Genomic DNA, 27,801 nt, shown 5'->3' with positions numbered 1-27,801 from the left:
TAAAAATAGAGAAATTGGGTAAAAAATTTTCTTGCCTCTTGTCAAGGAGGTGGTGATAATGGTTATCTGGAGGATTGGTTTGGTCAGAGGAACTTCTGCATAAGCTGCTAAAAGAAGCAAGGGGAGTTTTCTCCTGGAATGGTAGTTTCTCCTGAAAGACAAAAAATTCTTTCTGGAAGTACTCCAAAACCTTTGCAAAAAATCCAGTTTTTCTTCTTCCATGTTGCTATATAAGCAGTGACATAATGACTCAGGAAGTGCATCAGAGACCTTGGGTAATAAATATGATGGAAGTGAGACATCTCACTGAAATTTTTATGTTGGTAAGAATGCTACAGGCTTGCATTTTTCCACAGAGCAATCAGTGACCAGAAGTGAAAAGCAGGTATTACGAGAGGGTTTTAGAACACTTCTAATATTAGGGTTGGGTGGGTTTGCTTTGTTGTTTTTTGTTTTTTGTTTTTTTCTTTGCTTGTAAATATGTATCACTTGGCTGTGTATCACTGTGTTCTGCACTCTGCCAGACCCTGTGTGTTGTGACTGAGTGAACAGAATCTTTGGTCTGTGGGTATCCACTTTAAGAGGGCTTCTGGGTGAGGTGTGGCAGCCAGGTAGTGCAGGTGACAGTGTGGGTGCTAAAGGATGAAGAATGAACTTGGAGCAGGGGAGGGCTTGGCAGAATCATAGAGTGGTTGAAGTGGGAAAGGATCTCAAGAGACCATTTGGCCCAACCCAGCCTGTTCAGGAAGGGCTACATGGAACAAGAAGTTGAGGAGTTATTTCTGTGTTCCTCTACTGCTGCTTCTTCCCTCCTTGAAATTACTTTATTAGTACTGGTAAGGAGTTTCTGATTCCATTTTGAAAATCTTTGCCCATAGTCCTAGGCAGCTATGGAATTTATTTGAGACATGCCTGTATTTAGCTAGAAGCCTATTATTGCCAAATCCTAGTTTTCAGAGGAAGATGGGTGGCATTCAAGGGTTTTCAGTCTGGCTTTGGTTTTCATGACAAATTTTCATACAAGGAAACCTACTTCTTGGGCTAATCCCAGCTTCCACAGGTATCAAGCTTGTCCATTTTCATGGGCTTACAGTTGGACTAGTGAAACTGTAAAGTTGTCCCATTGAAATGGATGCACATACAGTTATTTTCATAAACAAAATATAAGTGCATGCTTCCTGACCTCTGGTTGGGTGTGCTCTGTTAGGCATTTGACCCTCCAGGCATACACAAAGGATAAATAGGCTTTTTCTTTTTTTTTTTTTTTTCACTTGTCTGGGGGAAACATATGCATTTTTGAAATTCTTTTTCTGGTTTTGTGTTTGCTTTACTGTTTTTTCTCTCACCAGGACTGGTGTGGATTTTCTTGGCTGTGTTGACTGTCCTTAAAAGCCCCACAATCACTCTTCACATAAGTATGAAGACATCAGGCTAAACATTGGCAATTGTCATGTCAATTGCATCTGGGAAAAAGCAAAAGAAATACAAACTTGTGGATTTTTTTCCTTAACACTGCAGAAACATTAATCCATTTCCAGAGAAAGGTGTCAAAGTGCTTCTGCTTGTGTGTGATGGGAGTATTGCCACGTCTTGTCATTTTCTTTGCTGTTGATCCCACTTTCCTATAGGAAGGGTCAGGTCAAATGCTTCTCTGAAGACCAAGTCTCCATTTGCAGCAGGAAATCTCTCGGATGGAGAGGATAATGTTACAAAACAGAGCCTAACATTACAAAACAGCTCTGCTGCCTCTGGCACAGTCTGGAGCATCACAGACCAATAACTCCTATCATGTCACTCTTGCGGCACCTTATTATCTATGTTTTTCTGTAAATCCGATCTGAGACTGTCATTACCAGTTTCAGGTAGGTGAACACCATCTGGGTGAAATAACCATGTACCAGTGATGGGCTGGAGGGGGCTCTTGTTAGTTAATCATCCCTACCTTCCCTTTGATGAGTTAATTTGTCTGTCGAGCCATGGAGGAGCCCCCAAGAGCTCCCAGGAGCCTCTTGTTAAAATTCTGCCGACAAATGGGAAGATAGGGATGATTTCACTCTTTTTGCTGGAGTCTTTGCTATCTATGATATTGCTAAATCATCCATAATGCATAACTTTCTATGCAATCTTTTTGTTACACTTCTGGAGGCATATTACTTCTTTGTGCATTTTCTTTTTAAACATTGTCACTGGATACCTAACCCTCCTGCAAATCTCATCCCATGAATTAAGGTTGATTTCAGTACTTACATGTGGCCTTTTAGTAGCTGACATGCAAAGTTCCTTGGCTGTGATGCTGGGCCATACTTTTTTTTTTCCCCTTCAGTTATTAAATACTGTCTTTATTTACTTGTTTTGTGATAATGCCTAAAAAACCTCTAGAAGGGGGAGAGTCTGTGTATACTGGTTACCAGCCCATCCCAGTTTTATGGTGTGCACTTTGAAGTCCTTCAGAGGCTCATGAGCACTGCTCTTTAACCAGACTCCTCTTCCTCCCAGGCAGCTGGAGGTAGTTACAGCCTGCTGAGCTTGCCCAGTCCAGGAAACAGCACAGGTCAGAGCTGCAGTTGTGTCAATGTGATGTGGGACTACCAAACCCAAGGAGAAGCTGCCTTAAGTAGTATATTGCAACACAGACACTTATTTAGCTCCAAACCTGAGATGAAGAAAAAAATTAAATTTTAAAAACTTTAAAAACTCAGCTGGACAAAAACCCACAGAATATTAGGAAGCTAAGAAATGCTATCACTTGCAAGATGTTATGGTCCCTTTGTAACTAGTAGAGAGGGTGTGTTAGCTCTGATGCAGTGCTCTTCAGCCAGATCAGGGTGAGCTTTTGCAAGGCCATGCACATGCCTCTGCATAGTGCTGATGGCTGCTGTGGGGGGATTTATTAACTTTCACTAAATATTGGTATTCTTCCTAGGCTCTCTTCTGAGAGAAAGCAAACCTCTCTCTCAGTGTAACACAGGGACACAAAGTGATGAAGGGATGCTGGAGTAGATCTGGGAGAGTGAGTTGGGATGCTCCTGGGCTATGAGCTCTGGCTAAACATGACTGTACATTACATGACTGTAATGTACCAAAGAGGTTCCTGCAGTTAGTTAGCATCTCTCTATTCTGTTTTCAGAACTGTGCTGGGGAGGATTATTTGTCTATGTCCTGTACAGACACAAAAGATTTCCAGGAATCTGCACTCCACTGCAATTGGAATCATGTCAGGGTCTCCACACTGGTCAGTTCAAGTCCAGTATGTCAGAGCTAATAGACACAGAGGGGTAATTCTCTGCTGGACCATCAGCAGCACTTTACAGAACAGCTCCTGGCATGACAGCTCTGTGGACATTGTCCAGATGTACTTGAGCTGCCTCTCTGTGGACTCCATCTGGACCCAAGGGGGCTTATTATGGGCAGCCCTATGATGTGCAGAGGTTTTTCTTTTTCAGGATCTCTCACAAGATTAGACTTGTGAAACTTTGATTTTTAAACCCGAAGCTAAACAAGGAAAGAGACGTGCCCCTAAACTAAAGCCTGCAATAGTTCCTATTTCTTAAACCATTTCTTTGAAAATGATGGATGTGTCTTCTTAAAGATATACATGTCAGAAAATTCCTAATAAATTGCTTTTGTGGGTGTTGGTCTTTCCAGCTTGAAACATGCATGAATGCTGCCTTCTCAGAGTGCTACTCCAGGTTGCACTGTGCACGGAGTAGGAACTTCAAACTGGACCCTTCCACTTGACCTCCCATTATTCTCTCCTGCATGATCACTCCAGCTATCCTCCATCACTGGAATGCTACCTATTTGCCACAGTTTCTGTCAGCTTGGATTTTTCCTCAAACCAAATTCAGAGATGACAAAAATCCACTCCTATGTCTTGTCCTTCCCTACACCTGCTACTGGGAGTGCAGTGACAGATACCAGTTTTATTGTGTGCCAATGTTACTGCTCTGTTTACAGCAGATTTAAGAGTTTACATTAGGCCACAGTGTTACCTTCCAGTTTCCCTAATTCTATCTGCTGGCAATCCCAGCTATGTGGTTGGGGTGGCTGCCCCTGTCCTAAAGGAATTTGTGTCAATTTCTGCAGGGACAAATCCTCCCTGTGCTAAACCGCTTTGCTGTATTTGCTCAAACTCCAATTCTGACAAAGGCGTTCTGTCCACATCTACCAGAAGAGATTGTGGTTTTTTCAGACTTGGAGGTAGATGTGTTGGAAGCTGCCTGTACGTGGCTGATAACTGAGATGAAGCATCTATGTAGCACGATCCATGCCCTTTTCTAATTTGTCTTTGAATGACAAATGTGTCTTCACTGAGTCAGCAAAAGAGGAGATCCTGCAGTAGTATTCACTGCCCTTCTATCCCTTTCAACAGAGTAGCTAGGTTTTCCCAATTCCTTCCCAAAATCCATCTTTAAAAGAACTCTTACAGAGACATTCCTGAAATGTATTGTGCTGAACTCCATTATATTCTCTAGTCACTTCTGATTCATGCTCATAATGTGCTGTTATTTCTTTAGGATCCCCCTCAATGGGGGAATACAATGCTAGTGTATTCCAAATAAAAAAAGTAAATAAGTTAAAAAATTTAAATCTTTGTGAAAGTCAAAGTTGTAGGGATTTGGAGATAGTCCACAGTCGTCTTCATCACTGTTGTCCCTAGGGAGTCAACTCTTAAGAGCTGACTGGGAATGACCTCAAAAAAGAAAAACAGGTTTCATTACAAACTTCTGCATTTCACACAGACAGTACTATGGTATAATAACATGGGTTTGTTGTTTGTTTTTTTGTTTTTTTTAATAGCAAATAGACTTGGAATAGAAACTTAGAAAATACGTAAATGTTTCAATCCATCTGAATTGTTTCTGTGCCTAATTTGTGCACTCCAAAATTCCTGGAGATATTGTCCTCCTGCTGCTTGAATGCTTTGGGTATGTGCAAGCATCCTTTCTGGTTTTTAAAGCTACTCACCTAATGAAGGATAAGGACCACTTCGCCTAGTGTTCTCCTTCTCTGAAATCCAGTAATTGTTTTGCACTGGGGGTAATTGTACCTAGAGATACTAGACAAACCCACTGATTCAGACTTGGCAACTCTTGACTATCTTCCCATATTGCATTCCATGATTTGGTTAGATTACACCTTATCTCTAACCTTCTTGCTTCAATAAACACACAATATCTAACTTGTCTTCTTCCACCTTATACACAAGGAAAATCACCAGCGCTTGATCTGTTGCTGGTGTTAATAGCACAATTCCTCATGCTAATTCCAATTCACTCTGCCTGATATCCCACAAATGCCTTTGAGAAAGGCATTTTATCCCTGATGCTGTGCCAAAGACACTTTATTCCTTTCTTTATTCGTCACTGCTGTTTGACTTTCTGTGGACTTCATAATAACCTTTTGCAGGCTGTGGCAGATGACTGTCTTACATAGGAAAATCTGCAAATGAGTACCACATCCCAGGCTGTCACTTCAGCTCTGAAGGTCCCTGGCAGCAGAAACCTGATCTTGAGCCACTACTATAGCAAAAAAGTGTAGTCTCTTCACTAGCACAGAAAATAATGGAAAGAGTATACAGTAAAAAACAAGGCAGTAACACAACTTTTTTTTCTTTCCTTCCTTTTTCTGTCTGGCAGGTGGTCACACATTGCAGATACTCCATGCTCTGCCCTCCCATAGGCTCTGCTCCTTGGGACCCTTACTCAGTACAGCTGCCATCATGGCAGCCTGATGGGGATCAAAAGGGATTGCTTTTGTGATTATTTTTGATTTCAAGGGCCATCCAAAGTCTAAAGTAAAGTACTTTCCTACTTAGGTTAATGTTTTGCTGAACCCTCAGTTCAGTTTCTCCTTCGTATCTTTCCTTGGGACAAACAAGTCTGTACAGGGAAAGAATTAGCTTACAGGTTTGGGGTGTTTTCTGGTTTTTATATTCCCAAAGTAAATTATGCAAAGAGAGGGCCCCACTCAAGCAATATGTTTTGTGGGCCATTTGTTTCTCCAAGATACCTACTGAGTTGCTCTTCCTTCTGCATTTTGGGGGATTGGCCCAGCTTTTCATGTTAAAATGGATGGTCTTCATACTCACTTTTGAACTCAGTCATGACTGTGTTCCTTTCCAGTGGTCCAAACTTGTCTCTTGCTGATGTTCTCCCTAACATCCACTATGTCTTAGAGGTAGTACCTTTTTTTTTCTGATAATGGAGTTATATCTTACACATCAGCCTCGTTCTATGTCTGTTTACTACTCTCTCAGTGTCAACTTTCTCTGGAAAATTCCATTCTGGAATGCTAGTATTAAGTGAGCAAATATTACGGTGACATTTTTTTGTACAAAAAAATGGCAAAATCACCAAGTTCCATGAATGCACATAATGAGCTGTGGGCTGTGACTCCAGCAGTCTTGACAGCCATTTTTTCAGTCTTCTTCTGATGACTAGAAGTTCAACTGAAAGTGCTTAGGGATGGGGAATGTGAGCACTGTTGGTATTGGTGAAATGTTCCCTGCTTGGAAGGGGGTAGTGGTGTTGCTTGTTGGCCTGCAGGCACTCTGGCCTGGAGAAGCTGACTAATCCATGAGCATCAAATCCTCTTCTATAAAGTGAGGATTATAATCCTCCTTTCTTGATCTTGTCTGTTTGAACTGTGAGTACTTTCTGTAGATACTTTCCCTTGAGATGTGACTGGAGATCATTCAGTGCAATGGGGTGTTTCCTTGGTAGTGCTAGAATGCTACTTAAAAATTCAAATTGCAGGAGATGGGTAGTAATGTTAATCATCATAATGAAGATGGAGCATGATTTTTACTGCATGACAGCAGAAGGAAAGGCTGAGAGATAGGTATCTAAAATTACTGAGTGCATACTTTCAAAAGACAGGACTTGCTCAGCAGCCAGGTGACAACAGACATTTTGTTTATTTGACAGAGAGGCTGTGAACTTAAGTTCTGACTCAGAAGGAAAATTTGCTTCCCAAAAAAAGACATACAGAGGGTTTTAATGGCGGTTGCAAGACATGTGGCTGTGCTATGGCACTATGTGTGAGCTTATAAAGACATACAGTGTGTATCTGGTGAGGGAATCTGTGAATTCCACCACTATTTAAGAGAAAAAACATTCCTCACCCAGAAAAGAAAGTCAAAGAAAAGTTGTGTCTGAGAGGACAGGCTCTACCAGCTCCAAGGCAGTCAGATGTGATGTCTGCCCAGTAAGGGAAGACACTTCTGTTCAACTGCATGGATGGTTTTTAGCCTGACCTAGCCCAGCCTTTTATCTGGAAGTTGGCCTCACTGAAGGTGAGATGTTTTAATTATGTCAAAAATTGCTCATACTGAAGAGTTGCAGGGGAGGAAGAAGTACTGGAAAATATACTAAAACGTGTGTCTGAATCAGTTAGTTTCCATTCGGTGCTCTTGTTTGGGCAATCACCTGGATGCCAAGACTGGTGTAGTATGGGGGGGCATCATGTGGAGGTCAGTGGGCAGGAATTGGTGTGCAGAGGCCCTGGCTGCTGGAATCCTGTGCTGTTCTGATCTGAGCTCGTACAGTGAGTACCCACAATGGTGTTATCTGCTCAAGTGCAGAGTTGAGGCAGCGACAGCAGCAGGGGTGTTACACCGCATGACTGGTTTCTGCAGCGATGTCTTTCAGACTGGCTGTAGCACAAGTGAAATGTATGGAAGGACAGAGAGCATTTGTGCTTTGTTTGGAGTTTTTTTTTTTTTTTTTTGATATCTAGTTGTGGTTTTCAGTGAGGAGCAGATGAACAAGTATCCTGCTTAACAGAGCTTAAAGAGAAACTGCTTGTAGCCTAAAAAACCCACCAGAATATCAATTTATGTGCTTTAAAGATGACATGGATTCTTTAAAGATTGTAGGGTCTTGCAGTTTTACTCCAAAGAAACACTGCTAGCTCCACAGTTCAGTTGGCAGGGATCCATGTCAGATTGTGGAGCTTTAGTCATATGCACAAGTCTTCTTATGGCACTAAAATTCATTTAGTTTTCTTCTAAAGTCACAGACAAGGAGCTAAAATTGTCTCGCTCGAATATGCATTTTTGAATTTCAGAATTAAATGTAATAAAGGAGATTTTTATTTTTATTTTCTTTTGATGAGACACGCAATGAGAGAGTGAGGATGCTGCGTTACAGTATCTTTTGATTTGCTATTTGCTATGTGTTAAACATTTGTATTTCAAAGAAGCGTTTGTACCTATACTGAGTGTTTGGCAAATCCAACAGCTCATTAGATGTTAACAATAGCAACACTGCTAAATACAAAGGATTCATAGGCAAAGTACCCCTCAGGCTATATCTCAGAGAGAAAAAGTGGCAAATAGAATCAGAAACTAATTAAATAGTCAGCTAAAGCGAGCATAACTTAAAAAAGCTCTAAAACTACCAAAAATGGAAACATATTACAGTTATCTGCATTCACAGTGCAGAACAAGTTTGGTAGTATTTAAGATAATTCTCTAGTGCCTGCTATTTTTAGTCCAAGGGTAAGCTTCTGTAAGAGCCTTTCAGCGTTGCATCCCTTTAACCTGGCCTAACAAGCTAAGCCAGTAAGCTGTCTGATTTCCGTCTTACAGGAGGCAAAGAGATAGCTGAAACAAACCATTTGTGGTGCAAACGCTCAGCCTATCTTGTCTTAAGAGCTTTCTTTGTATGGATTTTTTTTTTTTTCCCCAAACATCTCAGTATTAAGCTTGCTTGTCAGAGACTAAATTGTCAGGCTTTGCTGTTTGGAAATGGTAGAAGCACAGGAATGAAAGGAAGATTTTATAGACTCAGCCTAATGGAAATAAACATTTCCGTGTTGCCAATGGTGAAACCCGATCAGGGCAGTTTAAGGTATTGCTATTGATGCCTCTGAGGTAAAGTTTTTCTCAGGGAAGGAAGGGCAGACATAAAGGGCCTGATTTCCTTCTCACTTACACTTAATCTGTCCTTGTTTAACTCCATCAGCTTTGCTAGGTGATGCTTGGTTTGTGCTGCTCTAATCCTAGGGAAGCCCAGCTGGAGTTGGCGTTGTGCTCCCTGTGCCACCAGCACTCTGATTTATGGCACTCTTTGCCATCAAAATGAGACAAGGCCAGGTGCAGTTGTAAAACACTGTGGTGCTCACTCTGGTGTTTTGGTGCTTCAGGTGGATAAGATTTTGCGATATTACTCACTCACAGGTAGCCAGCTCTTTTTTACTTGAAATACCCTGTGGTGGGTGTCTTTTCCCCTACTCTCTTGTGTAGAATCTAGTGCAACCATGTTTACTTTCTTGTCTCCCTGCTTTCTCTTCCTCTCTCCTCTCCTTTCCCCTCCTTACCCCCGGTAGTGTGTGTAATCCTCCTGTATGTTTACAAAACAGGATTTGATTGCTTCCTAAACATGAGTAGTCCCACCCACTCCTCTCAGCCAACTGAGAAAGGCTTGGACACTCTCATCTTGGGCTCTTTCCAATCTATAGCTCACTTCTCCTCTTTCTTCCCCCTCAGTTTGGGTGCTGAAAGAACACAGAAAGATATCTCAATACAAAGGGAGACTATCTTAGCCAGGAAAATGTAGGCTGTGTTGAACCTTGTGATTTTCAGGGTCCCATCTCTGGTTTAGTATTCAAATGGTTTCAATTTTCCTATTATTCTTAGGGTTAGGCACATCCCATGGGGTTTTGGCTGTGCATCTAGCAGCTACACAGGCTCAAATTATAACTTGTGTTAACTTCAGCAGGGATAACTTGAACTGAAGCTGCACTTGACATGAACAAATAATGTCAATGTATTTCCAGTAGGGAATGCAAGCACAGTATGTACTGCATTGTAGGCAAGGTAAGCCCAAACCACTTTTAAACTCAGTGTCTTAGTCATAGCAATGTAGTGCTCAACTGCAGAACTCACTTGGTAAGGAGGAAGAATTACCCTTGTTGGCCTGTGTCTGGACTGCAGTTAGCGCTGGGCAGAGTGGTGCAGACACACTGTGTAGGAGCTGCTGTTCTCAGCTCAAACATCAACATACACAAAGAGCAGAGGACCAGGTCCCTAGCTAGTGTAAATCTGCATAGCTCTGTTAAGACCTGCGGAGAGGTCCTAATTTACTGCAGCTGAACATCTGGGTCTAAGTTCTTTTTCTTTTGTTTACCAGCAGGATTAAATAGAAGTACCCCCACTTATTTATTGTAGGTGCTGTGGCAGCATCTCAAAGCCCAGTGGTAAAACAGGACGTGGTTGTGAAAGGGGTTGTGTGAACACAACAAAAAGTACCTGTCTAAAGGAGCTTACAGCCTAATTAATAATGTTATTCAGTGCATTGTTAAGTACATCTGGACCTGACTGTCTGTTCTGTGTCATCTTTTAGGAGGATAAAAAAAAATATGCCCGGTTTTATTTTTGCCATTTCTGGTGAAGAAGGGACTAGTTAACATGAGTGTCTCACTAAAAAAAAAATTGTAGTCTTTTACATCACACAGATGGAGGGCTCATGATCAGGAACATGCAGACTTTTTAAGACTAGCAGAGAATGAGCAATAAATTCAGTCTTGACTAAGGAGTAAATAGAGGAGAGGCAACTGCAGTGGGAACTGTATTGTGCATCGCAGTGTGCATGCACTACATAACTCTGCCAGACTGATTGAGGGGAAATGGATATGGTAATGTAAACTTGCAAATTAGTTTTACATTTTATTGTCAACCCCATTTTATTAATATTATCTGTGAAGACTAGTGGGTTCCAGGAAACTTAGAAACAAGCCAACAGTGGGCATGCCTTAGAGGAGACTGCAACAGATAACTCTTCTGTGATGTTTTTTTTTTAAATGTTTTCTGTTTTAAAATCACCATCTCTACTTTACAGTTCTATTTGCATACACAAAATTGCATTAAAAGAACAATGAAGTCTTAGCACTGAATGACAAATCAAGGGGATATGTAACTGAGGATATTATTGGACATGTACATAGCCAAGTGTTTAACCGGTGGAAAATTCAGACACATCTCCTCATCCTGAAGAATATTCTTGATGGTTGTAGGGGTTTACCTGGTTGCACTGTGTGATCACTGGAGTGATTTTGACGTGAGGACTTACTTGCTGGGAGAGGCTTTCATTTTATTTTTGTGGGACTGTGAAGAGCCTGGCAAAATTAGTTTGTGATCTGTGCTGTTAAACCCTGTACCTGCTAGGACATTCCTTACTGTGGGATCTCCACATTCTCATTTGGTGCTTCATTAAAAGGGAACCTTTATATCTTTCAGCCTAGGACAGTCAGAGTACAAGTATCTGAGGTTTATTTTATCTAAACCCCCTCTCTAAATGGTGTGTGTGTCAGTCAACATGTCTGCTAGTACATACAAACAAGGAGGACATTGAATGACATTGCTGTGCCACCTAAAAATAACTCACAGCTACACAGGTAAAATATACAGAGAAAATTAATCTTCAGGCTTGTAAACAAGTTTATGTGTTGTATCTGAGTAAACTCTTTTAACCAACTCAAACCAGATAGCTGCCATCCAGTTAAATTACGGTAAAGAATGATGGGAAGTCCGGATGTATTATTGATGCACTGATCCATTCATGCTTCAACTGTAAGGGAAACCGGTGCTTTTCTTCCTGTGAGGCATGACTTGTGTTTGTCATACGTGTTCAATGGGCATGTGTTAGGCTTGATGAAGCTGAACACGTTGAGAAATTAAAGCATCATAAAAAGCATTTAATGAAGTTGATACTTTACAAGTGCTAATTTCCTGGTCAAATTAAATTCCAATTTTCTAACAGTAAAAGCACTAGATAGAAATGTCTTATTTTTTAGGTGAAAGGAATTTTTGAGTGTGTGTTCATTTGTACAAAAATAGTCTCCCTTTAAATGAACGAAATTTAAAAATCTGCGTTGACTCTGCTATATTGTGTATAATTTTACCTTTAAATTTGTATTTCTTTAGAGTCATAAATCGCAGGATAGAAGCAGGGGTGATTATAGACATCCTGACATCCCATATAATTAAAACTAAAGGAAATGCAACACTAAAACAGAGAATGAACAAAAGCAACAAGATAATGCTTCTTGTTGGCAAAGAAAGAGTCCATACTGCCACTCAAGTGCAGTTTTTAGAGGTGTTTGTCATGATAAACAGGACAAACAAGTTTTTACATCAATTACATGTGTGAAATCATCACTGCAAAATATATGTAGCTTTTATTTTTTTCCTCCAAGATATGCTATGCTGCCTTACAAAGGTATATGAATGTTGAAAAATCTTATGTCAGTGCACAGAGAGATTAGTGTGGGCATGGACCATAAATCAAGTAAATAAATAAATCTGAGCAAGCAGTGCTTGACTATTTGGACTGAAATACTGCTGACACTGTCATTGAAAGCTCTGCAACAGAAGAGTCCCAAATGTCTTCCGTACCTTATGCTGTAGCCTACCTTCCCCTTCTTCCTTCTTTCTACAATACTCACTGTGTGTTAGAGCTTGTCCAGACTGGAACCCCAGGATCTTTAACTCTCTACTCTCCTGTATATTATTTATGCACATAATAATAATAATTAAAAATCCTTGTCTGAGTTGTTGCATTATTAGATGCATGAACAACTGTCTATGTATGGGAAGGGAGGATGGGTAAGAGGTGCCATTTGCTGCTCCAAGTGGCAGAGTTTCTGTGTGATGAGCTCAGAGGCAGCCTGCCTAACCTCCTTCACCCTGCATCCCCTTCACCAGCAGTTCTGGGAGATAGGAAACTTCACCTCCACCCCAGTTTCTCTGGTTTCACTCTCACACAGTGAAGAAAATCTTGCAGTCTCTCTTTTTATTGTGGCTCTTCATCAGGCGCTTTCTTTCCTTTGCAATTCTGCACTTTCCTTGCTCTTGGTTTTACCCACCAGAAACACAGAGTTAGTTTTGTGCTTCATTGTGGGGCTCAGCCCAAATCTAGCCTGGACAAAACATGCCAGATCTTCTGCTGTTCTTTCTTCTTCTGCAGTTTCTGACCCATAAAGACCAGGTGGCCTTTGCTAGCCCTGGACAAGGCAACACAGTGGTAAGTCCATGGTGTGCCTCAGTATCACAGACATGCAATTCCTTTGCAGTGCCAAGTCCTGTAGAAGTTAAAAGTCCTCCTGGTAAGCTAACCAAGTAAGAAACAGGGGTAGAGCATTTATTTAGTAATCAGCAAATTAGTCTATATAGTCAGCAAATGTTGAGGCCTAAACTGATGATAAGATGATTTGTTTTCAAGTGTTTTCTCAATATTGTGCTCAAGTATAAATTGAATAGAGTGACCTTTTGATAGTGAGTCAAATTGACTGCATTTGCAAAGATTCTGTGGTTTCACTTACTATAAATTTTTGATATTTGGCCTACCACTGGTGAAATGAATCCAGCACAATATCTAATCATTGGTCCCCTTAATACAGTCAGTAGCACAATAGCTCACTTGCAGATTGTTTTTTCTTTTATCTTTTCTCCAGAATCAAAGATTACAATGATAGAGGGGAAGGATGCAGTTTACACAAATCAGATTGCAATGGCTTGCAAAATATGGATGAATTTTGGTCAAAGATGTAGAGCATGGGCTGCTAGCTAGATCCACAAGTTCATGAGATGAGAAAGTCAATTAGTATCTCCTCAGTTTATTATAAACTTAATTTCCAGGCTGTAATGGAAACTTCTGAACTGCAACAACTCGTTAGAAGCAATAAAAAAAAAAAGTTATTTGTAGTAGGAGAATATTCAATAGGCTTTTTAAAACTGACATGTTTAGCTTAGAGCAGAAAGGTTAGATTTTTCACTTGAAAAGGTAGTCCATCTCATGGGAGCCATGGCAGCATTACTTCCAGTGATCCAAGGGCATGATCTTAAAGAAAAGCCTATTTGCAAGTGGTCTGTGCTGTGGTTTTGAGTTGTGATGCTTTAATAACAAGTGCTTGACAGAAGTTTTACAGTGTCAGGAGAGCATCTCACAGAGAGGAAGCAATCTGAGTTCAGTTACCAAGATTACACATAAGAACTTTCTGAGAAATAAGCAACATGTTGATAATGATGATGATGAAAAAAAAAATTATTTTATTATTTTATTTTTTTAAATTTAATTTTTTTTATTTCTATTTTTATGTTGCTGTACCCTGAAGAGGGGAAGGGGAAAATGGATGCTGCCAATGCTCCCATCTCCATCAGCCTGTAGACATTTAGCAGGTCCTTCCAGTGGTGCCATAATATTCCTGGGAGCAATGCTGGGAGTTTGTGCCCCTCTGGGACCTAGCTCTGGAAATAAACATTGCATTACCTGTATTATGTAGAATCACAATATTTATTTAATATTTAATATTTATTTAATATTTATTTTTTGAGAGATTATTTTGGGATGGTTCAAGTCTATAGCTGGAGAAATCCAACTGGAGTGATGCTTTCACCTAAATATGGGCAAATGATTGGTCCTACAATTGAGATATGTCCACATTTCATATGAAAGGCAGAGGGGCTGCTGAAATCAGAAGGCAGGTTCTGGATTCAAGTGGTCTTTGCCTGCAGGTCTGTGTGAGGAGTATGAATATAGCTGTCTCCTTCAAGGAAAGAAAATATCTTGTTTCCTTTCCATACCCTAAAGGCATTTGCACAGGGGTGGTGATAATTAATCCCCATATTTCTACTTCATATAAAGGAATCTAGCTGTAATTTTCTCCTAGTGGGACTCCATTTTGTTTTTAAAGATAATTGATAGCTCTGGACTTAAGCATTTCAATTATGGGAGTGTCTCTTGGGGACCAGACTAACAGACCTTGGAAAAATGTTTTAATGCAAATGCATCATGTGAATTTTTACTGTAAGGCAACACAGTATGCCTAAGGACTTGCAAAGCAGTTGAACAGCAAAATAAAAGCTGTTCAAATATACAAGGGCATGGGTCTGATTGGGAGCAGGTGAGGTAGAACAAGTGGTTCACCATTTATTCACTTACTTATCTTTGGCCCTTGATACAGCCAGCTCTCAGTTGAGGAGAAGGAGGTGCTTGCCTTGAACAGCACATGGAAAATGCAGCAAAATCAACATGACAGCTCTGTCTGTGCCATGCCATGGCAGGTTGGATCTTTCTGTACCAGAAGAGAGAAAACTTGGGCTGTAGTTCTTCCCTTTCATTGTCCTTGACTTCAGTTCTTACTTTCCTCTGTCAGGAGTAGAAATACTAACCAGCCTGCATCCTAATCCCTGTATCCCTCCTACCCTCCCCATGCTTCTGTCCAGCCTGTGGCTCCTTATCCTCTTGTGGCAAGGCTTGGTTTGTGGGGCCAGGGCTGAGACACCATCTGCCCCTACTCCTGTGTGTTTGTTGGCAGGAGGTGCTCAGGTCCTGAGTGGTGTTAATGAACTTTTCAGTGCCTCTGCATCCTCTGTGCAAAAAGGGGTGAATCTGTACCCCTCGTTTCTTAAGGAAAACACAATCTTAAGGACATACTCACTCCAAAATTTGTTGTTAAGGAATTAAGTTCCGTTGGAAATCCCTGATGTGCTCACAAGTCAATTTTGTTTGTTTGAAAGTAATGCCATAATGTATTAGCATTTTTAGATCACTCAGATATTTTCAGCTGGAGGAAAATCTTTCATTTTCTTTGTTAATTGTGCTATGAATAGATCTTAGGCTGATGAGGAGAAATCAGTCAATATGTTGAAATGGTGATCCCTTGTGAGTTCTGGTGTACACCTGGCTGTTCTGAATTGCTTACTAAGCTGGGCTGCTGGAGTGGTGACAGCTTCTACCAGCTGTGGATCTGTCCCAAAGTTTCCTGGGCTTTTTACAAAGATGTGGCGAGCTGCCACTGCTCCCAGCTCCTTGGGGCTGTAGATTAATAATGCAGTTTAGACCCTGGTCTTTCAGTGGGAATCCCAGTGGGCCCATGCACTATTCAAATTGCCAGTAAAGAAACTTTACAGCATCATCATTCATTAGCTGATTTGATTCCTAGAGATAGAGTCAGCAAAAGTTGTGCACGTACTAATCACAATTGAAAGGGAGAGTAGAAGTCACCCAAAGGGAAGATGTTACTATTGATATTTTGAGAAGATTTTCTAAAAGATGGGCTTGACCTTCTTCTGGAATGGATCAGCATACCTGTGCTGATGATAAGAGCTGCAGGATAATCCTGAGTCAGTCAGTCAGCTTCAGGATTTTCAAGAAGGGATCACAGAAACACAGATGGGTAGGTTGGAAGAGACCACAGTGGGTCAGCTGGACCCACCTCCCTGCTCAAGCAGGGCCATCCTAGAGCAGAGGGTACAGGATTGCATCTAGACAGTTCTCCAGTGGAGGAGACTCCACAACCTGTCTGGGCAGCCTGTTCCAGTACTCTTGTCATTCACAAAGAACCTCATGTTCAGGTAGAACTTCCTGTTCATCAGTTTCTGCCCACTGCCTCTTTTCCCATTGCTTGGCAGCACTGACAGAGCCTGGCTCCATCCTCTGACCCCTCCCTTCAGGCACTGGCAGACATTGATGAGCTCCCCTCTCTGCTGTCTCTTCTGGAGGCTGAACAGGCCCAGCTCCCTCAGCCTGTCCTCTCACAGAGATGCTCCAGCCCCTTCAGCCCCTCTGTCACCCTGCTCTGGCCCTGCTCCAGGAGCTCCATGTCTCTCTAGTGCTGAGGAGCCCAGAGCTGGACACAGCACTCCAGATGAGCTCCACAGGGCTGAGGAGAGGGGCAGGATCACCAGCCTTGGGCTGCTGGCAGTGCCCTCCCTGATGCACCCAGGGTACCACTGGCCCTCTTGGCCACAAGGACACTGCTGGCTCAGGGACACTTGGTGTCCACTGAGTCCTTCTCTGCAGAGCTGCTTTCCAGCAGTTTGGCCCCAAGCCTGTGCTGGTCCCTGGGGTTATTCTTCTCCAGGTGCAGGATCCTGCATTTGCCTTTGTAGAATTTCAAATGGGTTCCTTTCTGCCCATCTCTCCAACCTGCCCAGGTCCTTCTGAAGAGCTGCAAATGACTCAGGGGGATCAGCCCAAAGCTTCTCCCAGCTTTGTGTCATCCATAAACTTGCTGAGGAGGCATCTGGACCTTCATCCAAGTCATTGATAAATAAGTTAAACAATACTGGGCCCAGTATTGAACCTTAGGGGGCACCACTTGTAACAGGTCTCCAGCTAGAGCCTGTGCCTCTGATTACAACTCTGGGATCTGCTGTTCAGATGGTTTTCAATCCACCTTGTTGTCCACTCAAGCAATACACACTTCCTGAATTTGCCTATGAGGGTGCTGTGAGAGACAGTGTCAAAAGCCTTGCTGACATCAAAGTAGACAATATCCACTGCTCTCTCCTCATCCATCTGGGTAGTTGTTTATCATAGAAGGCAAGCAGGCTGGCCAAGCATGATTTGCTTATCTTTAGTGAAACAATGCTTGACTACCTCTGATCACCTTTGTGTCATCCACATGGCCTCCAGAATGAGGTACTCCATCACCTTTTCGGGGATCAGGGCATGGCTGACTGGTCAGTCATTCCATGAGTGGGACAATACTGGGTCCAGTATTGAACCTTATGGGACACCACTCATGACACCACTCATGAGTCCTTGCCATTTTTGAAGACTGGGGTGACATTTCCTTTCTTGCAGTCCTCAGACACCTCTCCTAATCTCCATGACCTTTCAAACATGACCATGAAGCAGCCTCCCTATGATGTCTGCCAGCTCTCTCCAGCATTTATGGATGCATTCTGTCAGGGCCCATGGACTTGTGGATTTTAGATTTTCCTAGGTTTTCTCTAACCCAGTCTGATAGTAATGACAGAGATTTTAAAATGCTGCCTGATTTTTTTAAAGGAAAAAAATTTAAGGATAAATTACAGCATTGCTCCCTATTTGCACCCTGTAGGGATGCCTGTGAATGACAACATGGACAAGCCTGTATTACAGCTCAGTCTTTGGCCTCTGTGGTCTCTGTGGATTGTGACAAGTAACAGGCATTACAGACATAAAATGCTAACCACAGGGTGAACCCAGCTCCATCAATAGTCAGAATAAGCAAAAGAGAAGGAATCATCAGGGGTAGAGGATTTAAATACCTTTGCGTGGGTAAATTATAAACTCATTTCACTGGCCAAAGAGAGAATGTCTCTGGAGACATTTTACTGAATGCAGAAATGCATTTAGATTGTTACACAATTATTACAGTGTTTTCAGACAGAGAATTATTTTTAGTGCTGTAGAAGTATTAAAGTATTAGACCAAAGCATGCAAAAGCAGAGAAGAGCACAGTTAGAAACTTTCCATGGTCTTTGGATTCCTGTATTACTCATGTTTGAAGATTTGTTGATATTCTGGCAGTTTACCTCAGTTACATTCACCCATAGAGTGACACAAATGCCAAATTTTATTTCCTTTCAGAGCTAATGGCATTCTGGATATGCTGGAAATTTCTGTTGTCCCAAATGCAGAATCACATGCATTCATTGGCATGCTTGTGTTTCTTGCCTCCTTCATCTGGGTGAAAATTTACAGGGATCAAAACATCTCTGCCCCCAATGTCTTTATGCTAATATAACAGTGTGATTTGAAAGTGATGCATAACTGCTTCTGCATTAAAAAGGCAAGTTAGCAACATGCAGTTATTATGAGTTATTTGCATAAAAGTTTAATAATTGCATATATTTGCCATGCAGCTTTGAGATTATCCTCTGGTCCTTTTTCTTACACGCTGTAGTTCATTTAGGTAGTCTAAATACCTAGGACCTGGTCCTAAAAAAAGAAGCAAATTCTTCTTGTAGGATCCTGCTTGAGGCTAGGGATGGTGGAGTCAGTTCCAGAGAGCACACAGCGCGTCCTCTGGCCACAGCAGAGGTGGAAATTGCTCAGCTCTCCCTGTTCCACCCAGCCTGTGTGATGAGCAGGTTGGATGCCAGTCTGAAATGTGAACTTCAGCAGTGACAGTGCTGAAACTGTGAAAGAGCCTGCATTTGGCCATGGTGTTGCTTCTCCCCAGTGCTGTCAACACCAAGACTCAGGCTGCAATAGCAAAGGAGAAAGCTGCTGCTTCAGTGATTATTGCTCAGGCGTTGATGTACCCAACCATCTCTCCCTCTGCATCTCTCCTCAGCACTGCTTCTGCTGTATCTAATAATTGTGTTTCTTTATAAACAGTAATTTAGGACAATTAGGAGCAGTAGCATAGTTAAACCCTTAAAAGGTTATCCAGCAATGTCATTTTCTTGACTAATGTGTTCCTGCTGCCATGTCGTTTGTGAATAGACATGTGTTAGCCAGCTTGTGTGCTTCATCTGTGGTGACTTTGATTTATTTGCTCTGTAAATTGGGACTGAAGCAATAATGGAAAGTGACATTAATTGTTTAACAGAGTCCTCTTTGTCACATCCTCTGCTTTCTCTGGAGTGTTTGAATGTTGAAACTTGTACAAAACTAATTGAAATTGCTGTGATGAGGACCAGTGTCCGCTCAACTTTCTCTTATTGAATGTCAGCACACTTGAATGTCTGTTTAAAGCATGAGAGTTGAGCAACTAACTGCAAATATCAGGTTTTCTTCTGGCATGCTATTATTAAAGAAGGCATTCCCTGTTAGTAATAGCAGCACTTCCAGCTCTGTTGTCAGCTTTATAAGCTGAAGGACTCAGCAGTGTGCCCCACCAGCTGGACTTGCTGAAAAAGTTCCTGATGTAGGGCTAGGGGTCAGGCAGCCAAAGGACACTCTAGGCTCAAGGTCTGGCTCTCACACCATTCATCCCACCACCTGTGAGGGACTTGAAATGCCATTAAGAAAAAACACTGGAATACACTTTCTTTCCCAACAATGCCTTTTCTTACTATTCTAGAAGCGACACCTTAATTTTCCTCTTTTCCTTTCAGAAAGTGGCTTTGAAAAGCTGGATTCGGAGCATGGTTTTATTCAGCTCCCTTCTGTCATTTCCACACACTGAATTACCACAGCTGTATGCATATGTCTGCTTAGTATGGTAGAAATCACTTGATATTGAAAATTGGATAATTTTTCTCAGTGGCCAAGTGCCTTTTGGCCTTTGAAGTAAATGCTTCTCCTTAGCATTAGTTTGCCTGCATATATACTTGTTTCTTGGAGGTGATGCTGTAAGCACCAGAACAGTTTGTGCTCTGCCTTAGCTTTCTAGCTCAAAGACAGCTTTTATGTTAGAAGCCGTGAGGTGTGATTTGGCAGAGAAGCCTAGCAGGAGCAATTATCTGTGTGGTTTATGATCATCTCTGTTCAGAGTCTGCTAGATAAAAGTATTACTGAAAAAAGTAATGCTGAGGGGATACCCAGTTTCACTTGATAATTTTTTTTCCAAAGTTTAACTTGGCAATGTTTTGCTGTTGCCTTTTTTAACTTCTTTTTTTTTTTTTTTTTTTTTTTTTTTTTTTTTTTTTTTTTTTTTTTTGCCTGTTTGTTTGTCTTGCTGGTATTATTTGTCTTGCTACTTCACTTTTATACTTTGAGATTTGAACTTAGCTGAAATTTTTTCACAGTATGAACCTGGAACATGATGAGCTACTCTGAAGCTGGTGGAAAAACTCCCAATTTGATATCACTTGAATCAGTGAAAGGCTTTTCATTTACTTCAATAGCACTAGGATCAGCCTAGGAGTCCTAGATAATTGATCTGTCAAGATCAATTTCCAATCTTTCTGAAAAATAAATATAATGATTTTTACACAGTTCTATTTCTCAGTTCTAACTCTCAGCACTCAAAAAAAAAATCTTAATATACAGTAGGGACTATATTTCATTAAAAAATCAGGAGGCACTTAAATTTACTCAATTTGACAAAAAGAACTCATGTTGCTGAAATAAGATATAAATTAACATTACAGCCACATCTGATTAGAAATTAATCTACTTTTTATAATTGCAGTCGGAATTTGATAAATGCATACAATAGAGCATTGAGCACTCAAATGATGTAACTCAAAAGGACAACTTCAAAGGCAGCCTGCCTAATACATTTCTTTAAGAGAAACCCAAACAGCCTGTCATTTACCATATGAGTGCTGCTGGCTGCTCTTATGCCAGAATACTGAGGAATGAGAAGCTGTTCGTTTGGTTTTGGAGCAAGGATTTGCAGAATAGTGGAAGGGAAACCCTTTCTCACTTACACTGGACCATCTATGTGAATGAGGTTTTCCCTATTTTACTGGTGATTCTTTTTGGTGTCCAGATTAGCTGTCTGATTCTTGTTGTTTTGTCAGGTCAATTAGCTGGTGTTAAGTGTGGAAGAGCAAAAGAAAGAGACAGCCTGGGCTGACACCATCATTAGGTGTCAGCATTTTAGGCTCGTCCTGTAATACAATCCCTGGGTGATTACTTGTCATTGTTAACACCTGATTAAAAAAAAAAAAAAAAATTGTGGAAGAAAAGTAAACTAGCAACACACCAAAAAAGTGCAAAGAGATTTCTTTTGAACAGAGATGGATCATTTTATTGTGTCTAATTACATTGTCTGAGTGTCTAGTGTTTCGGGGCCAGTTTAACCACGCGTTGTCTGCTTGTTCACATACACAGGCATAGTTTTGTTCTCTCACCCGGTTGCTCTCTTTGTTTTGCCCTCTCCCGCAGAAGATAGATGAAGAGAGCGAGGCGAACTTGCTAGCTGTTCTCACAGAAACACTGGACAGCATCCCCGTGGATGAGGATGGGCTGCCTTCCTTTGATGCGCTGACAGATGGAGATGTGACCCACGGAAATGCGGCCAGCCCCTCCCCGCTGCCCGACGGCGCCCCTCCCGCTCCGGAGGCAGAAGAGCCGTCTCTAGTAAGAACCCTTCCTACTGTTTACAGCAATTGGATGTGCCCTGGCTACCCGCTGCATGGGTATGATGTAGTCACAGTAAGGTCTGGGCTTTTCATTTAGGCTGGAGAGGAAAATCGAGTAAAGAACTGAAAATTAAGCGGGGGAAAGCCCCCCCACCGAATAGCCATAGGATGATTAATATGGCAGTCTATTAAAAAGTTGTTGAAAAGGTTGTTTTTGAAACTCTTACTCTAATGGGGCTGACACTTTTGCTTATCATTCTGTTCATATAAGTCGGGGTAATGGTTCTTAATTCATATTTCATTTCTCGGGGCTCTTTTCCTAGTGTATGTTTTGACATAATTTTTGGTGATCTGTGAAGAAAGGCCCAGTGAATCTGTTGGGATGCAGGGCTGATTTTGTGTCTTTAACATTGATTTGACCAGTAAGCACCAGCTTAGTGCTAACCAGGGAAAAACTGAGCCTTGGATGAGGATGTGGGTGAAACATTATATGCATTTTGCTCAGTAAATCCAGTTTGTGATGTGATTCTGTTTCTGCTGAAAGCCTCTTATCATTGGCTTCAGTGGGAACAGAGCCAGGTACCTGAATCTTGACAGTGTATCCATTAGTCTGTTAAAGTTAATGTCTCTGTGTAGATCAGAGGCTCTTCGTGTCAAACAGATCACTAAGAATTTCATTTTGCCATGGATTCAGAAATCTGAGATCCCTGCCATTTCTGCTTGCCCCACAGTATGCTGCAGTAAAGGGAGCAGAAATGTGCTACCAAGCCAGAAGAAAATGAAATCTGTTTACTCTGAGAAATATCAAGTCCTGCTTTTTGTCTTATTGTACTTTGCTTGCTGAAATGAATAGAACTAACTTTAAGTAACTATGCAAAAATGTAGATAAGTCATTTTAATCCGTAAAGATGTATAATTTTACTCTTTTCCTTCCACTTCCCTTTCCCTAATTTGTTTGTAGCTTAAGAAGCTCTTGCTGGCTCCAGCCAACACTCAGCTAAATTACAATGAATGCAGTGGTCTCAGCACACAAAACCATGCAAACACTAATCACAGGATCAGAACAAGCCCTGTGGTTGTTAAGGTACAAACTTAATCTTTATAATAAGGAAAAAAAAAGAATGTGTGACGAGGTCTTTTACGCTTTCAGCAATCAACCAAGCAGTAGACCTGAATGTATTTTATTAATATGCTTACTATCATGTAACTAATTTTAAAAAATGTGAGTTATGGATTGGGTTCCAGAAAATCATCTGAACTCTTTTATGCTCTGAATATTTCATTTATGCCTTTTCTCTTGGCAGAGTTCAGTTGTAGTCACACCGTCTGTTGCTCTTACCTACTTTACTGGTACACAGAGTAGGAGGGGGTGTGATAAAATTTGCTGATGGTCTGGTGTTGTTTATGAGTGACTCCAGGATGTGGGACTGCCGTTTTCCCAGCTGTCTGAGCTAAGACAAATGACACTGGATTCTTGGCAAAAAGATGTATATTAGACCTTGATTGGATGGAATGGGGGGCTTAGACATAATTCTGTTAGCAGGCAGTATTAAACAATGTTTGTCTTGCCATTCAGTGTAACTGAAAACAGGCCATTTAGGGGTACTTAAGAGAGTTGTGAATACTGGGCCCAAGCAATCAGCAGCAAATTAAGGTTTAAACCAGCTTATTTTTTTGTTCACTGTAAAGGCGCTGTAGGGTCTTGTTAGTTACATGTTGCTGAGTAGGAACATTGCAATGTAGGAGAAATGAAATAAAAAGCTGCATAAATGTCATTTAGGAATTTTAAATGTAATTTTCTTTCCTTGTTCTGCAAACAGTTATTCACAGCTCATAGATCTAGTACACTTAGACTGAACACTTCATTGAAAATCTCATCTCTTCAGAAAACCTATATCCATTCTGATAAGGTTCAGCTCACTAATTTTAGCTTTATTTTATTTTATTATTTTATTTTATTTTATTTTACCCTGTTTTAAGACTGAGAATTCGTGGAGCAATAAAGCGAAGAGCATTTGTCAACAGCAAAAGCCTCAAAGACGTCCCTGCTCTGAACTTCTCAAATATCTGACTACAAATGATGATCCTCCTCAGACCAAACCAGCAGAGAACAGGAACAGCAGCAAAGAGAAATGCACCTCCAAAAGGAAGCCCCATCTGCAGTCTCAGACAAATCATCTGCAGGGTAGGTGTGGGTCTGCAGAGTACAGCTTTGGTGCCAGCAGTAGTGCTGGGAAGCTGAAGTACCATGATTGGGAAAACCCTCAATACTTATTCTGTGCCTTGGGTTAGTATTGGAAATCCAGCATCTCTTCTGAGTAAAGAGATTTTTAAAACAGTGTAATGAAGTTAGGATTAGTTAGCTAGATTTAGCTTTTAGACATTGATTCTTATATTTATTGCCCCAAGCCTCAGAAAAGGATCTCAGGAAAAGTTTAACATACCACATGGTAATATGCCAAGCTAACTGGAGGTACATATTCACAGAGAACTGTACCACTAAGAAATCATTATACCCCTAAACAAGCTCGGCAGCCCAGTTCATTAATGAGCCTCTTTCTCTTTTGCTGGAGTAAAACTGAAGGCATTGTTAACCTGCCACGTAGCCCTTAAGAGACAATAAATAGTGCTCTCACTGCTACAGAGAAAACAATAAATGTGTCATTCCTGTTAAAGCTGGAATGGTGGTTTGCAGTTTTATTTTGTAAATAGTTGAAAGTTTAGATGCCATCTTGATCTTTTTCTCTCATTTTTGGATTCTTTATGATCAAAACTAAGCACTTGTGTTGACTTTTAGTATTCCCTGATGTGTAAAAAACTGGTCTATATTACAAGCAGCTTCTGTGACAGAGATGCAAGAACTGAAAGCCTCCTCTCTCACTTCCTCTCCCTCTCTTCCCCTGCCTGTTTTCCCAAGATAAAGGAAAGCTGTAAAAACTTACGAACCCAAAGGGAGCTTTTAAAAATTATTGCTACTTTAAAATACATCTATGTATTTATGTTGGCTTGGCATCTGGAAGGCTGTGTGCCTATCTCACACACATCAGTGCGAATTCTGGATGACTCCCCCAAAGTCAGTGGAAGTTATCTGTCTGCAACAGAGATCAGGATGTGACCCTGAATGTGTTGTTTGGTATTTTCAAAGCAACAGTTGTAAACTGTATGTTCTTTCTTCCTTTTCCCTCCCTCTTTCTTGCATTTCAGCCTCCATCAAATCTATTTTCTCATTCAGCACCAGGGAGTATAAGCAAACTTAATAAAAATAACCCTCCCTTCCTGTCACTTAATATTGTTCTTGCAGCTGTACATTCTGACATCCTGAAGTATGGAGTTTTCTCCATCATGGTCTCAATTATCTGCACAATATTTTGTGTAAGAAGGAAATCCAACTGCCCCTAAAGCTTCCTTATGCCAACTGCCACTCCTTCTGGATGGCTTCAGCAGTCTGCTTTCACAGCAGAATCCAGACTGACCTCTACATGTGAAACCTGGGTCTGTTACTGCAGTGATACTGAAAAACAGAGCTGCCAGAAGTTACAGGGGGCTTTATTAACCCTGTTGGATGCTAAGGTGGTAGGTGATAAGGTGTGTCATGTATAATATGCTATGTGCACATGTATGTTTTACCCATACATAGATACATGTGCACACAAACATACATACAGATTATGAAGTCTTTCTATTCAGATCAGAGCTGCTTTTTTTCCCCCCAGCTGAGCAATTGTGTAGATTCAGTTCAAAGAGTCAGGGCACTCTGGGCTGTGGAAGCAGCTTGGAGGAGAGGTTATGAAAGTCCAAAGGGATATATAGCTAACAACTGTGCTTAACAGATGACTGTGATTTTAGTGGTCTTGCAGGTGAATTTAATTTACAGGCTTGTGAAATGTTGTTCTTTCAGCAAATTTGCCTTATACACCAATATGTAACTTCGATATCAATGAATTTGCATATAATACAAATACAAGAATATAATGCTTTCAGCTTGGACAGTCAAGTCATGCAGAATCAACCTTGCAAATTTAACTGATGTTTGCAGACCTGCAGTCATTGGTTAATACATTTAATCAAAAGAACAGGAAAATTGGCTCCTTCTGTTTTAAAAAACTATCACAGTCTGAGATTTTCTTTCAAAGTTAGGGAAAGCTCACAAAGGATAAGTTGAATGTTATTTTCCTTTAGGGTTACTGTTGCAAACATATTGCAAACCCACGGGAATGTCCACAAAAGCATTCATGCCAAAGATCATCTGTGGTTCTGCACTGAAATTTGCCCATGAGGAAACGTAGTTCTTTTGAACCTGAATGTTTTCAATTTACAGGGACAAGCAACTTGATGTGAACTCTTTTAATAAGAAAAAACCCAAACCCAGACCTTGAAACTCTAATAAACAGGCACCATGGAAAATGACAGTGTCTTGGCTAAATATTTACAATATCATTAGCTGTATGTGAGTACAAATCCTTTGCAGAAAGAGTGTTTGGTCAAGCTCTTGCCTAGCAATAAGAAAACTGATGGGTGTTTTGGTATGCAAACTTCTCAGTGGAGAGCTCAGTGATATCTGCCTAAAATTAATACATGGGTGTGTGAGATAATGCCTTGGTTCTGTGCCCATCTCTGGCCGATTTGAACTGTGCCTCACTGCTTCAGAATTTAATATGTGTATATGCTGATCTGGGACTATTCTGTGGGACTAATAAGAGCTAGAAACTTTCTAGAGATGTGAACAACTCTTGCACATTCAGCTTTCTTAGCCTAAATTGGTTAAGTGTGCAGATTTTTGTTTAAAAAAAAAAAAAGTCTTTGTGTAAAACTTTATTCCAAAGCCATACTGCAAGATCTGTGTTTTTTTTTTTTTTTTTCTTTTTAAGCCAGTTTTACCTCTAGGTAGCCACAGGCAAACATTAGTATTCCTAGATGTGTATAAATTACACACAAAGATGTGTCAGGTTGCATTCAGTTTTACTGCACCTGGTGTAATGCACAAATCAGTGGCCATGCTGGACCAGACAAATAACTCTTTGGGGTGAGTCTCCTCACTCCAGCAGTGACTTCTGAGGAAGGTGAACCTGAGGTGAACATTTGAGCTTCCATTTCTTACTTTCATATGGGGAGGAGAAGAAACAATATGCAGCTCTTGAGAATTGAGTTAATTTTTTAAAAAGTTATATTACTTCAGGAATGCTCTAGAGCATATAAAAGTAATCAATTTGCATATAAAATCCCTTAATGTTGATGGGAGCTCCAAGCCTGTAATGAATATGAAATATGCAGTAGTGACACTCTGGACAAAAGATCTGCAGTGCAGGAGTGTTCAAGGGGAACATTTTGTCTTAAGTAATTAATCTGCAGAAGAGATCCCCTGCTGTTGTTCTTGCTACAATGCTCTCTGTGTTTAAAACATCAATCTAACTTCTGAAAAGTAAAATTTGCAAGTACTATAAATTTTAATTTTAAAGGAATCTTAGTTGTATTACAATATCCTGGTTCTTGGCTTGGTGTGAGAAAACACAATTTTGCATGAGTAAAAGCTCAAGGACTTACATTTTTATAGCCAGAGCTTTGTTTTTTGTGTATGTCAGGATTGTAGTGCTGAGAGCTTCAACCCCATTTTTAACCATCTGTGACTATGTCCATGGTTTGTCGTAGTTTGCAGGATAATTTGCAAAAATTTGGACTGTAACTGGTTGGACTCTGGCCTCATAGAAACAACCTATTCTCAGTGCTATATGTAAAATTGTATCTTGTAGAAGTAAAATTAACTGAATATTCATAACGTTCTGTTACTTTGTAGTTATTCTGCTGCTCCTGTTTCCAGATAAAAACGTGAACTGTAGTCTAAATTAACAGTGAGAGAAATAACATTTTCACAGTGTATCCTGTAGAGTTCTTAATTGATTTTTTTAACATGTACCACTCTTCTTCTGAAAGGTTCTTGTCATTTGGGTTGTGTACTGAATTTTAGAGGTACAGTAGTTGATGTAAATAATTGTTGAAATTTAGGTGCCCTTTTGGTACTAGTAAATAAGGAATCAGGATGAGTTTCT

General features: G+C 40.7%; 1 protein-coding gene across 4 annotated transcripts in view; it reads left to right on the top strand.

Moving 5' to 3' along the window:
• Window positions 1-27,801, top strand: part of PPARGC1A (PPARG coactivator 1 alpha) — a gene marked incomplete at its 5' end in the record, with an annotated part of 361,086 nt that overhangs the window by 307,003 nt on the left and 26,282 nt on the right. For all 4 annotated transcript variants that reach the window (XM_079305340.1, XM_079305341.1, XM_079305343.1 and 1 more), the window contains 3 exons: window positions 21,561-21,755; window positions 22,719-22,841; window positions 23,738-23,942. In XM_079305340.1, coding sequence (XP_079161466.1) covers window positions 21,561-21,755; window positions 22,719-22,841; window positions 23,738-23,942 — 523 coding nt within the window. The remainder of the gene's footprint in view (window positions 1-21,560; window positions 21,756-22,718; window positions 22,842-23,737; window positions 23,943-27,801) is intronic.

This window comes from Erithacus rubecula (genome assembly GCF_903797595.1).
Source record: "Erithacus rubecula genome assembly, chromosome: 5".
NCBI lineage: Eukaryota > Metazoa > Chordata > Aves > Passeriformes > Muscicapidae > Erithacus > Erithacus rubecula.
The sequence above is the reverse complement of the archived record's forward strand: the minus strand, read 5'-3'. Positions and strand labels throughout refer to the sequence as shown.